At 39.0% G+C, this 14,659-nt stretch overlaps 1 protein-coding gene across 12 annotated transcripts in view; it reads left to right on the plus strand.

The window, feature by feature from the left end:
- OSBPL6 (oxysterol binding protein like 6) overlaps positions 1-14,659 on the plus strand; it is a 198,497-nt gene that overhangs the window by 156,617 nt on the left and 27,221 nt on the right. For 9 of the 12 annotated variants that reach the window (XM_034654792.1, XM_034654790.1, XM_034654789.1 and 6 more), the window contains 3 exons: positions 1,996-2,070; positions 7,517-7,682; positions 10,453-10,586. In XM_034654792.1, coding sequence (XP_034510683.1) covers positions 1,996-2,070; positions 7,517-7,682; positions 10,453-10,586 — 375 coding nt within the window. The remainder of the gene's footprint in view (positions 1-1,995; positions 2,071-7,516; positions 7,683-10,452; positions 10,587-14,659) is intronic. The other 3 variants (XM_034654795.1, XM_034654800.1, XM_034654799.1) reach the window with 1 other exon arrangement.

The raw sequence follows: 14,659 nt of genomic DNA on the forward strand, positions 1-14,659 counted from the left end.
ATTGGTTTTGAGCCCATAATCATCTCATATTTGAGCCACTTTCTCTGTGCCATCGTGGCAGCCAACCTGAGAGGCTGTGTAGTGAGCGGCTCACGGTTCAGCCCCTCTGTTGTCGGTAACTTGGAGTTACACCAGCCGTCTGTGGAGGAGCCCAGACTGCCCGGTGGTCGTCGTGGTTGTGCTGCTGCTGCTGTTCTTAATGACGTTATGCACTGAACGTTGCATCCAGCAGGCTGCAGTAGTTATTTTGAAATAATTATAAAATGGAACATTTAAAAAAATTGACCTCAAGAGAGTAGAAATGAAGAACATGTTATACTGTATGCTTGATATCTTATTCGTAACATGGGTTAGATTGTGCTATTGGTTTGAATAGGAAGGTTACATTTTAGACCTGCATGGCCATATTTCTATGAGAAGCCCTTGAGAAGCTAGCCTCAGAAATCCTTTGTGTAATTCATTGAAGGCATCTGTCCTAGAAAGCTCTCTGGAGGTAATCTTTTAGAAAAAAAGGACTTTCTCCCAAACTTCAGATTTCTGGTTCTAATAAAATTCTCATTATCCTTATTACACAGTAACCGTTTGAGTGTGTTTCCAGTGAGGCAGAGGAGGGCAAGAAGGGAATGATTGTTACACGGTGCTGTGAATGAGAGAGCTACTAGGTTTCCTACATGACTAACAGCACAAATTAATACTAGATCCCTAGTTGTTGGAGCGAATGAGGAAGAGCAGGAAGCAGGGAGTAGCAGATACGTGGTCAGGTATCATTCACGTGTAGCTGTCCTAGGTCTCACAGATGTTCAAATTATACTGCAGGGCAAAAAGAAGTTCTTTCTCCTTTCACTTACTACATTAAGCATGAAGGGATTTTGTATAGAAAACTTTTTTGTGGGAAACACATTTTATGTGTTCAATAAACATTTACATAATGCATGCAGAAGACTTATGAGCATGGAAGAGAAATGTAATGGGGAAACTTTGAAGAGAATTGGAGTTCTAAGAATTTAAAATATTTTTCTATTGTTCCAAAAAGACGAAAGCAGTATGCTGCTTTTGCTTAATCTGCACTGTTAGGGACCCTAAGTACGTCTCAGTTCATTGGAATTGAATTTATCGTTCACAACCATGAAGAGTGAGGGTCTGTCACATGGACAGATGTAAACTTGAGTAGTTAGAAGGAAATATCATTATCCCATAATCCTGTCCACCAAAAAGAGACAAAAAAAGAAAGTTCTCGGCTTTGTCTGCTGGTTTTTGCATAGGTGCACATCATTACATGAAACTTCTGCCTTCAGGTTTCCCTAGTTGATTTTTGCAGGCATTGTCCCAACACAGAGGACATTGAGTGCTTTTTCTCCTATGCTATGCAATGGGCTTCCTCCTTGGAAAATTCTTCAACCTGAAAATCCCAACACCATTCCCAATGTTGAGTCCCAGAGAGCTTTCTAGTAGGGGAATAAATGGGACGTTGTAAATTCCTGGTACCCTTCCCCCTGTACCTTTCCTCCGAGCCAGAAAGAAAAAAATTCTGCCTGGCTAATGGAAGACTCCCATTACAACTTGTTTGTTTTAGCCTTTGTACATTATTTAATCATTTTTTCCTGTACTTATCTTTATCTTTGCTTCCATTGATTGAATGCCTTTGATTTCATATCACATGAAGAAAACAATATGCACGTTTATTTTACCTTAAAATCACAAGCTGTTGTTCATCAGTTCATAACTTCCCATCTCCTTTTGGGGTGGGGTCATACTCAGCAACTAGACGTTAAGTGTCCGGGGGTTCTGCAGTGAGAACAGTGACCATTTCTCCCATCGTGAATGTCCCTTCGAACACTTTTCAATGCTGTGATTTAGGGAAAAGTCAACTTCACTTAAAAACTCTCCCTTTCCCTTGTCTGATTATCTTTCATCCTCCTATATCCTGTCCTGTCCCTCCCCCCTCCACCCCAACCCTCCTTCCCTCCTCCCTCCTCTTCTCTCATTCACTGTCAGGAAGGGCCATCTGCGAAGGGCCAGTTCAGCACCACTCGGCGCAGGCAGAGGCTAGCGGCAGCCGTGGCTACAACAGTGAGTGGATTTCAATCTCAAGTGGACATTTAATAAGAATGAGCAGCTGGGTCCAAGTGGCGCCTCCCCCATTCCCGTGGTGCCGTCTGTGTGCCATGGCATCGATCGTAGCCCCCTCCTGTGCTGGCATAGCTTTTGCATGTTCTGTGGCTGTCTCTGCATGGCAGGTGTCACACATGGGTATTCGTGTTTGCAGTGGAAAACTGACCACCTAATCCAGTTCTTCTCCTGGTGGTGTAAGAAATAATGTAAATGCAAGGTGGTGAAACTGAGTACGGCTCCCTATGGTGTGGAATGTCCTAAAATGATATTGTTATTTTTTGTTTGTTTGTTTTTGTCATACTGATATTGGAACCTCTGCTAACTGATTTCTGTTTTTCTAAGAAAAGTCATGTTACTACAGACAAAAACTGTGCTTTTTTTTTGTAGCATTGTGACTATTTGAAAAGGATGTGAGAATAAAGAAAAGAGAGGGTAAGAAAAGGTGAATTTTGATGTCATCTCTAAATGGCTACCCAAATTACACCTAGCAAGGGAAAATTTTCTGGAAAGAATATTGAGCTGAAAATCAGAAACTATATAGTGTGGAAAGGCGAAAACCACCAAGTTAGATGGCGTTTAATATGTATCTAAGGTTTATTAGGAGGGTAGAGCAAGTACTGAAACACATAAAGCAAATAACCAAAATTTTAAATTAACTTGAAGCTGTTTAGAATAGTGAACGGTGCATGCAGAATAGGAAATAACAATATGTAAACACAAGAATCCTTTGCTGGATAAAAGCAAATCATACTATTTGCTTAATCATGTCATCCTGTCAGCTTTTTAGAATATAGAATACTAAGTTCATAGCAATCATGGATGTTAGTTTTTTTGGCTATTAGATAGTATTTTCTGAATTAACAATAGTCTTGCTCTTGCTCATGGTGGAATATACTTGAAGACTAGAATGAAAAGGTTTTGGTTGCATTGTAAGAGAATGGATACTCATGAGAGGATTGTTGGTTTCTACTTTTGATTCATAACTGAACCTTTATATCTTGCTGCTTAGCTGGATTTTTTGAGAGAGAGAATTGCTTTTGATTATGAAATGAACTAGTGACTTAGAGTTTATTAAGGGAATTGATTCTTAAACTCACAGTTTTGTGAACATTTGAACAAATTCATGAAATTGATATCGTGATTAGTGTTTATATGCATGTATGCATAATATAGGACACAGACATGGTAACAGATTATGCTAATAGATACATGTAAAATTAGTTAAATAGTTCTTAATCTTTCATTTATAAAATTCAGAAATCCAGATGATTATCAGAGAACAGTATCTCAGTATCGAAAGGAAAGGTCAGTCCTTTTGTGAAAATACCTATGTTTCCTTAAATAATGTACTTCTGAGAAGATATTCAGGGAAGCGTTGTGTTTCTACTGTGTTCATTTTTTTAATTGCAGATACATAGAGTGAATATAATAAAACTGGAATTAGAACCTATTTGGATAGAATAGGTTTATATATTTATTTATTTATATATTTATTATTAAATATTTATTAAGTATATATTTATTTTATATATATTTTTTTAATGGGAAGTAGAAAAGAAAAAGCTTTTAAAATAGGAAAGTATTAATGCCCACCTCCCAGGGTAGCAGTGACCACAGAAGTTAAGAATAACTTCCAGTAATTCCAAGCATCTAATGAGAAAAGTTGGCAAAATTTAGTAATGTATTCAGAAATAACTAGAGGGAATAGTTGCTCTAAACCCTTTAGGATTTATAGCTTGAACTCCATAGCAAAGCATGATACCATCTAGCGGACCTTCAGCTGGCCCCCTCGGCCCCCTCACCCCCTCATTCATATCTCAAGTGACCTGACACTGGTGATTCAGCTCCCCTATTTCTCTTGGTGCAGGGTTCCTCTTAATTCCTCGCCTTCCTTCTTCCCAACACTAAGTTATCCCATACATTTTGAGCCTATCCTATCCAGCTCGGTGCCTTTTACCTAGAATTATTGCAAATGACTCCTAGTTACTTATTTTCTTTCAGTGAGGAGGAGACCCACTCAAATATCTGGGGCAGCTAAGATTGCTCCCAAAAAACAGTGCACCCAAAGGAGAAGTTTCAGAGATTTATTCTCGTGGATTCTTAGCACTAGAACCCAAAATGGCTCACTTGTAACATCAACCAGACCCAACAGAATAGGGGGTGAGAAAATGAGACACACCGGCCCCTCCCCCACGGAAGAACACCGAGGGTCCCAATGCAATGAGTTCTCTACACGTGGACCCCTATACACACAACACAGAGGAAGTACAGCGGGAGACTTTTCACATTGGCTCCATACCTTGTATCTGCTCAGTATCTCTCTTAGATCTGCTTTTACGTGTTCCCTTTCTCACTCATGTTTACCATTGCTAAATTTCGGTGCCACACTTCCACTGTCAATCCATTTTTCTCTTTTAACTTCTTTGTAGACAGGTGTTAAAAGCACCTCCTAACATCCTCATTCCACACTGCAGTTGTTAGCACCAGAATATTCCAAGATCAGTCTTCCTCCCTGGCACAGGATTTCGGGGAAGCCTTGGACTTCGTTCCTGAGCAGGGTGTAAAGGCTACATCCAACATTGAGGATTCTTGAGCACAAAGAGTGAGAACTGCAGACAGCTCCCACCCGAGCCATCACGGACAGAAGACCTAGCTATCACTTAAATTTTTTTTTATACCCAAATTGATGAACAAAAAACTGAGTAAAGAACTCTAATTGAATGCTGAAGAGGCATTCAATGAGAGTTAGATTAATACACCTCAATTTGTATTCTCAATTTCATTTTATGAATTCTTCAATTAAAATGATCCATATACTTCTTTTAACAAAAATGGTAGCAATATAAACATTTTCAGTCAGAAGTATATAAAAACTGGGTTCAATTGCCCAGGGAACTGTCTGATTGCAGTTTGAATGGAGCATTCCAAGTCCCTTTCCCTGTGGGTTATATACAAGATCAGTTTTACTGTTTTAATTGCCAATTTAAACTTCATTATGTTCAAAAAATAAATGTGTAACGTGTTTTTCTTCTCGGCACCTGATTCCAACTTTTAGTAGACAGGCCATTATCTCAGGGACAAGTCTGGGTCCTCACTGGAATGTCTGGGCCTCTACTGCATCATGGCCTTCCCCAGCCTCCTTGCCTCCTTTTCTACTTCATGCCAGTCCTTGGAGTGTTGAGGGCATCTGAGTGCAGACAAAACCCTTTTCCATGATCCTCAACACATTACATTCCCCATTATCAGACACCCACCATTTCTTTTTATGCTCTTCTAATTCTTTGTGTCTGGGAACCATATCAAATCCTTAAATCTGCACACTCCCTGATCTACGCATTTCCTCAAGTCTCTTTTTCTCCCCACGACTTCCTAATCTCCACTAACCTTCCCGTGGATTCTCTGTGTCCCTCCCCAAAGGCTGAGGACTCACTGCTTTGTCTGGATTTGGCATCACCACAGTTAAGGTCAGATGTTCCCTTTATCTCAATATCCCTCAAATATTCTTCCACATCCTTTATAGGCATCCCCAAAAGACCTCAGTCATTATTATCACAGAGTTACCTGGACTTAGTTTTCTCAAATGGTTTCTCTGCCACTTTTGTGTGTCTCCTCTGGAATAGCCACAAATTCTGATCCTGACCAGACAAACAAGTTGTTGACGTGTCCCAGTTCAGTGTAGCCAAGGTCCCAGTGGAGGACCAGATAGAGTTACTTGGTAACTCCAGATACCAGACGCTTTGGATATCATATAGTAGCATGCTTAGCTTAGCTGAATTTAGGGAGAAAGCTTCATGCTCACTGCCTTCCCCAGTAAGCCTTGGATATCTTTTGAGATAATAATTCCTTGCCACTGCCATGGCAAAGCTATATCCATGGGACCCCCTCCCATCTCAGCTGCCCTCACCCAGGTCCACAAACTGCAGTTCAGCCTAGATTTGTTGGTTCTCTCCATCTCCTCCATCTATCCTGTGTATCCTCAGTACACAAGTACATGTTCCTTTGCCTGTTCTCTCTCTCTCTCTCTCTCTCTCTCCCTGTCTCTGTCTATCTCCCTCTCCCTTCCTCCCTCCTCCCCCCTCCCCCACTCACTCTTTCTTCTTCTGTCAGGAAGTTAAAGGCTCTTTCAAAATAGGGGGGGAAAGGAAGTGGTTCTGATACATATCTACATCAGACAGTGCATTTCCTGTTAGCTGGAAAGTGTGAATTAGCCCTTAATTTATATAAAATTCAGCTTGTGGAGGAGTCTAAGAGTGATTCTTGAAGATAACTGAAGGAACATCTGTGCAGTAGGAATTCGGGGAGGTTATTGGTAATATGATTTACAATAGGAATTGGTATTCTCGTTTTCCAAGAATGTTTGGCTGATGTCATTTATAATGGTCAGGTGTAACCTTCTAGAAGGAGAGGGAATGGTGCTTTGCCCCCACCCATCACAATCCTAGCCCAGATCCAGTGCGGGCAAGGAAGTACCTCTAGCCATTTGGGAAAATCTATAGTAATATGACTTTTTTTACTTAATGCTTTTCAATATTGGCCATTTCATAAGCCATGTTTGTGTGTGACAGTGCCTAGCCCAGATCCAGTGCGGGCAAGGAAGTACCTCTAGCCATTTGGGAAAATCTATAGTAATATGACTTTTTTTACTTAATGCTTTTCAATATTGGCCATTTCATAAGCCATGTTTGTGTGTGACAGTGTTGTATGTAACATACAAAGGTCAACGACAGTAATTTATATCATATATATTTCATTTACCANGTTGGCCATTTCATAAGCCATGTTTGTATGTGTGACAGTGTTGTATGTAACATACAAAGGTCAACGACAGTAATTTATATCATATATATTTCATTTACCAATGTATTTTAATAAATCAATTTCAAATTTAATTGAGTCTCTTTAAAGCATGATTATATTTACTGTTAAACTTGTTTATGTTTTATCTAATGGCCACTGAGTAAGTAAATCTTTCTTGCATTTTTTACCTGTTTGGTAAGCTCCTGCTCCAGGCTCAGAAACAAGTGAGTGTAAAAAGTCCTTGACACAAGTACCCAGACTTTGTAAGAGTTCCAGCTACTGTTTCCTGCCAGTGATTTTTCAGATTCCAACTGTGGGTTCAGAGCTGAAGCTTATCTGGGATTCTGCCTTTCCTTCCTGTCATTCTGTAGTCGTCTCTTCCTGTAACAGGGAAAAACCAATGAGTCCACGGCAGTACTAAATCTACTCTCAGAAGTGAGACTCCTTCTCACCCCAGCCACCTGTCAACTAAACGAGTACTGAGTGTCTCTGGGTGTGTCATTACAAAGGAACCTAGTATTTTGAAGAGGGATGCGATCTTTCCTATGTACAAGAATGTGGACCGATGTACTGTTGCTCTTTCCTAATTTGTGCTGTCCCCTTTCAGGTCCCTTTCAGTGCTACCATGTCACCTGTCCGCTTGCACTCCTCCAACCCCAACCTTTGTGCAGATATCGAATTTCAGACTCCTCCTAGCCACCTCACTGACCCTCTGGAAAGTTCAACGGATTATACAAAGCTTCAAGAAGAATTTTGTCTAATTGCACAGAAAGGTAACAACAAATATAACGTGTCCTTAACAGAAGATCTCCTCTTTGGTGAGAGGTTGCCGTTTACACTTCCATCCTTGTCCAGGTGGTCGTGGTAGAAAGACTATATAGTGTATATACTGATCAGAGTTCTAGATACAAAATGCAGTGGGGTATGATGCCTGCCTCTTGGTTCACAGTTTTGAACAAAGAAAGAAAGTGTCATAATGGGGGTGAAGAAAAAGGAAAGACACAAAGATCCTTATCCTAGGCAGGCCAGCAGACACTACAACTCAATATCTCTTTTTCTGTGTCTCTTAGTTCTCATTTAATACAGACTTGTGGGTTATCCTTAGTAAGGAATTCTGTTGTGATTCTTCTTCTCCTTTATTAAATAAAAGTCATGCATTTTGATTGTAGCTCAGGCCTAAGTAGGCAGTTCTGTGCCGTGTGGCGTGGCCTGGGCTTGGTAATATTCGGCCAGAGGCTGGGCTGGACTGAAAGATCCAAGGTGGCTTCACCCATGTTCCTGGCATGTTGGTGGGATGGCTGCAAGGCCGCACACAGCTGTGTCCTTGTCCCGCTCCATAACAGCTCAGGGCTCCGAGGGAATGGAAGCTGCCAGTCCTGTTCATGTTGCACTTCCACTGCACTCTACTGGCCAGAGCTTCACAGGCCAGCTTGGATTTGAGGGGAGGGGAAATTGAGCCCACTGAGGAGTCCCTTTTTTTGTATCAAATTTTCAATAAGGCGTGTTGCCTAAGTTCAGGTGTTGTCAGCCACAGAGAGCAGGGTCTAATAAATAAGAGGCAGGTAGTAGCTCTGAGCAGTCCTGTCTGTGTTTACCAAGAGCCTGCCTTCCAAACTACCATCCCCCAGTTTTGCTATAATATTTAAATTTCAGTTGCTGAAATTCATTTTTTGACTTAAGATAGTACCTTCCCAGGCGTTGTCTTTTAAAATGCATAATCTCTTGAAGAAAGATACACTTTCTGTGGTTTTCAATCATTAACATCTAATTTGACTTAATCACATTTATTTACCCTGGGGCTGTTGATAGTAGGTGATAAAATATTCTTGAAAATGTGTGCTAAATGGAACATCTCATGTGCCCCCATAATACTCAAGAGTTTGGTGACTCGGGAAAAGAAGGGGCACACACTGAGATCATCTCTACGAATGTTGAAGTCAACAAAATTTCATACTCTCAAGCCATCATCAAAAATGTACTATCAGATATTTCTTTAATTCTATAATCCTAAAACAACTAAGCTAAATCATCTCCTTACCACCCTTTTTTCCTCTGTAGATTTCTCAATTGAGATTCTGTAAGGCCAACTCTTTTTCACCTGCTATTTTACTCCTGATATATTTTTATTACATTTCTTAGCCAGATGCTAATTATATCATTAGACTAGAGCAGTGTTATTTTCTTTACACAACAGCATAGGATTATGGCCAGTAACTTTAACTTCTAATGGCAGGGGGACAAGGGGTGGTTGTAGGAGCAGGCAGAATGAGACAACAAATGTGTGAATTAATTATGTATAGCACAGCCTCTAAAGGGAGATGAATAAATTCGGAGATAGCCCCAGGAAAGCTTTGTGTATTCAGTTGCAGTCCTGAGGTTTTCAGGAAATCCATGTTTCAACAGGATTTTAAAGCCTGTTGAAACAACGTATTTTCTTTCCAACTATGCTAGAAAAAAGGGCTTTTCTATGACTACTGAGTGAACTCTTTAGAAAGAATTATGGATTTCGAGATGTATGAGAGTCTGCTTTTAGAACCGCCAGTGGGGTTACTGTATTCCAGCTATCAAGTTATTACCTTTAAATTGATGATGACTAGAATGTGGCACATAAATCAGTAGATTGTGAGTCCCTTGTGATCCCACCATTTTTCCCTCTTCATTCAGGCCTGGGTTTTTTTTACTAAAATTTTCCGCCTCTTTTAAAAATAACTGTTCTCGAATATGGTAATCCCTATTTTTAGAAGACTTTGCATATTATAGAAACTGTTATTATGATTACCACCATAGACACGTCCATTGTGTCACGTAATTACCATTTCTTTTTTGTGGTGAAAACATTTAAGATCTACTCTCTTAACTTTGAAGGATATAATACAGGATTATTAACTATAATCATCAAACTGTACATTAGCTTTCCAGAACTTATTCATCTTAAACCTGGAAGTTTTACTCTTTGAACGCACTGCTTACATCAAGATATTCCTGGCTGAGAAAGTAATTCAAGTACTATTCTCAAGACCAAATAATTTCCTACCTCAAAGAGAACTAGTCAGAACTTCTAAATCAGCTTTTCCTGGTTTATTTGGCAGAATTTATAAAATGCACTTTTTGGGTACCTGCTTTGGGAAATAATATCTGGATAGTTCTAAATTATTTGCATGAGAATTCATCATACAAAGCACTGTTCAAATATTCTTATCAACCATGACAGAATAAAACCGGTTGCCTTTTCCTTCTAGGAATTATAGATTAATTTTCTAAATGTTGATATTTAAGAATTGATACCAATATTTTATATCCTGCTTCTAGGTCGTTTCTGGTATGAAATGCTCGAATTTTTACGCCGATTAATTACCATTACTATATTTGTTTTGTGTATAGGTATTTTGGAAGATTCCATTGTAAGGCTGACTTTTAACTAGACTGTAATATAATCCCTCCGGATAATGTCTATGCATGAGTTAAAGTGCTGAGAAATTTGTAATTTTATATATTCTTTCTGGATCCATTTGATGTTTGTTTCTCCCTTTTCCCCCCACCCAGTGCATTCTCTTTTGAAGTCTGCATTTAATAGCATAGCTATAGAGAAGGAGAAGCTTAAGCAGATGGTTTCTGAGCAGGATCACAATAAAGGCCACAGCACGCAGATGGCACGACTCCGACAGTCACTGTCTCAGGTAAACGAAAGTGTTTGTTTCACTCTCATGATGCATTCCCTACCCCGTAATGCAAGACTGGGGGTAGAGGTGATCCGTCATGCATGGCATGTTCAACTGAAACTCCCCCCAAGACTTTGCAATGTCAGGATTAAATTTTAAAATGCTTTTAAAATAATTAATTTAATTATATTAAAGTTGAAGTTAAATGTTTCTTGCAAAATAGGTCAAGGTAAGAGTAAAAATCAACCAAACTTGCTTATAAACATATAATTGGTTTTTTGGCTGATTGAATATTTTTGATGCCTCTCAGTGGTCATTTATAAGACTGCCCCTGGTTTTAAAAGACAAATCATGCATTTAGACATGATTTACACTTCTAAAATATGTTCCAGAATATATTTAATCCAATGTTAAATACAACAGTATCTACTAGATCTTCCACACTTAATATTTTCCCACTTATACCACATCTCAATCTGTTGAAAATTATTTCTTACTCTTACCTTTTTCTTTTCTGATTTATACTTTTAGAATTTTCTTCCTATCTAAGTTATGCTCCCTGAAGCTAGACTCATATATTTCAAGATATATTGTACATCATAAAATACATTCAATATATATTCATTATATATTATTCAATATATAGTCATTATATATAATTCATTATATATTATTCAACGTATATTGATCTTCGTAATACTCATCAAATACCTATATATATCAAAGTTGAAATTTCTGATAAAAATCCTTTAAAACTGCACTTAATGCTTTTTTACCCTGAGCACTTCTCTGAAACATTTCCTTCATTTAGTCTATAATTGCACTTTTAAAAAGTCCTTTGAGAATTCAATGTTGTTATGTGATTTTGTGTGAGAACTCAGTGTTTATATAAAATATTGTTCACTTCCTGGTGCCTTGGATCAGAGTGAAGGAGCAAGCAAATCCTGGGTAAGTGGTTTTCCATGTGGATCTGCTCCTGCTTGAATAGTTTCCCTCAGTTCCTAAATATCGACAAACTGTCTCACCATGTTTTATGTACCTGAACTGTCAGCTTACCCTCAGTGTTAAGTTTCATGCTATTGAGTATTGTTACCTGGGCCACACTTGCTGTGTTCACCATAAAACACTGTCAGTTGAGGTGCATATCCTGCTTCCGGTGCAAAACTGGGGGGACTCGGGAGCATGCGCACTCACAGCAGCAGCTGTAGGGCCAGTCTGCAGAGGGCTTTTTTCATAAGCACATTTTAATGGTTTGCCTTGGGCTCCTCACGTCATGTATCTGTCGAACACTCAGTCTGTGGTAATTGATCTTTGGAATCATTATTCTGAAAGTATCATGAATCAGAGAGATCAAAATAATGGTTAGGTAAACATACAGATGCCATCCTGTAAACGTGCAAAATATACTCTTATCCCCCTAAATGTTGCAGTGTTTCCTTCAGGTGTATTAAATGATAGAGGCTTAGTGGTATACGCGTGTATTAAGAAAAATAAGAAAATATGTTTGTTTCTTTTGTTTTTCCTTTACACAAACTTTTTTTTTTAATTTTTATTTTAATCATCCGGTGCTTATCACAAGTGCACTCCTTAATGCCCATCACCTATAGCCCCCATTCCCCCACCCACCTTCCTTCTAGTGACCATCAGTTTGCTCTCTATAGTTAAGAGTCTGTTTCTTGGTTTGTCTCTCTCTCTCTCTTTTTTTTCCTTTTGCTTGTTTTGTTTTTTAAATTCCACGTATGAGTGAAATCATATGGTAGTTGTCTTTCTCTGACTGACTTTTTCACTTAGCACTGTACTCTCTAGCTCCATCCATGTTGTTGCAAATGGCAAGATTTCATTCTTTTTATGGCTAAATAATACTCTATTGTGTGTGTGTATATATATGTGTATATATAAACACCACATCTTCTTTATCCATCAATTGGTAGACACTTGGGCTACCATATCTTGGCTATTGTAAATAACGCTGCAATAAACATAGGGGCGCATGTATCCCTTTGAATTGGTGCTTCTTTTTTGGGGGGTGGGCAGTAAATACCCAGAAGTGTGATTGCTGAATCATATGGTAATTCTATTTTTGACTTTTTGAGGAACCCTCATACTGTTTCCCACAGTGGCTGCACCAGTTTGCATTCCCACCAATAGTGCAAGAGGGTTCCCCTTTCTCCACATCCTCGCCAACACCTGTTGTTTCTTGGTTTTTTATTTTAGCCATTCTGAGAGGTGTAAGGTGATATTTCATTGTGGTTTTGATTTGCATTTCCCTGATGATAAGTGATGATAAGCATCTTTCCATGTGTCTGTTGGCCAGCTGGATGTCTTCTTTGGAGAAATGTGTGTTCATGTCTTCTGCCCATTTTGAATTGGATTGTTGGTTTTGGGGATGTTGAATTGTATCAGTTTTTTATATATTTTGGACACTAACCCTTTATCAGATATATCATTCGCAATTATCTTCTCCTATTCCATAGGTTGCCTTTTAGTTTTGTTGATTGTTTGGAAAGTGTATTTGTTTCTTGCTTGCTTGCTTGCTTTTATTTGTTTGTTTGTTAAGACAGAGAATGGAAAATAGAGATCTGGTTTGTGGCGTCAGATTAGAAATGATGATAAAGAGGAATTTTTTAAGTGAATCATTTGTTCATTCATTTATTCATTGTATTTCATTCAACTGTGAGGTATAGTGCAAGGTTTGGAACACCAAGATAAAAGTAACTCTGGCCTTGTCCCCAGGAAGCTTATGATTTGATTAGTGAGATGAGCGGTATTTACCAAGGAAACAGTTAAATGGACCATGCTGTAGTCCATTCAGGGCAGCATAAGTGTGGTGCAGATTTCCGGGGCTCTGGTTGTTCCAAAGAATGGGAGATCCCTGGCCTTAGAGCAGAGCCACAGATCAGGAGGAACTGAGCTTTGAATCGGGCTTGAGTAGACAGAAGAGTTTACAAGGAAGGACCCAATACTAACATGATAAAAGTAAAATAAAGCAAAGTTATATCCACTTTCCATTTGGGGGGTTAAATATTTCCTTCTTGTGTCAAAACATAATTTATTTGCCTCTAAACTTAGAGCTTCAATAGATTTTTGTTCGGTTTTCATGGGTTGTTTTTTGTTTTGTTTTGTGGTGGGTGGTTTTTTTGTTTTGTTTTGTTTTTTGGCTGTTATATATATATTTTTTAACCAGAAAGCTCAATTTTATCCTCAAAAAGTGTAAAAATAATTCAGTACTATAAAGACAGTCTGTTATACCCTATTCACTAGAGAACTCAGTGCTTCCTATTGTGTGTTATCATAGCATTTCGGCCATGTTCATGTTCTTAATTCTTCCCATACCTCCCACTGGGACAGTTGTACCCTCACTGGCTGTCTCTACTCATTGCCCATAGGCTGGACTCTCTTTTGGAACTCACCGTCACTTATGCTTAGACATTTAAGTATATAGACAGTTTACTCCCTTCTAGGAAATCGCTATCCATGGTTAAACCACTAAAGACATATCTGAAGAATGGCAGTTAACTCATAGTGGCCTGAGCATGGGGTGAACAAGGAAGAATTAATCTGGAAATAGCTAAGTAAGTAGATGGGAACCAGCTCATCGAGGACCACACAGAGGAGTATAGGTTTATCCCATTAGTGCTGGGGAGGCCTTACAGGATTTTAACCCGTGAGTGATAATGCCAGAAATTGAAAATATGAGTGCATATTTCTTATCTAGAAAGCTTACTCTGGTACAGTATGGAGAATGGTTGGAATTAAGGTGAAACTAGTTGGACAAAGTCTTAAGATATTTGAGATAATGCAGACCTGAGCTGGGGAAGAACCAGAGTTGATAGAAGGAAGGGATGAGTTTCAAAGATGGGGGAGGGGGTTGGTTAGAATCAGCATGGCTTGGAAATCAGCTGCATGTTAGACAGGGACAAGGAAACAGAGTCAAGACTCTTTGTGTAACACAGTAGTAATAGATCTTTTCCCTGAGACTGGGAATACAAGAAGAACTAATTCTTCAGGCCTAAGTAGTGATTTTTTTGGAGACTGAGGGGTCTGTGGGCCATCCATCAGACAATCAGATGTATGGATGTAGAGCTCAGGAG

The sequence above is a fragment of the Ailuropoda melanoleuca genome, chromosome 2, assembly GCF_002007445.2.
Source record: "Ailuropoda melanoleuca isolate Jingjing chromosome 2, ASM200744v2, whole genome shotgun sequence".
NCBI classification, from domain to species: domain Eukaryota; kingdom Metazoa; phylum Chordata; class Mammalia; order Carnivora; family Ursidae; genus Ailuropoda; species Ailuropoda melanoleuca.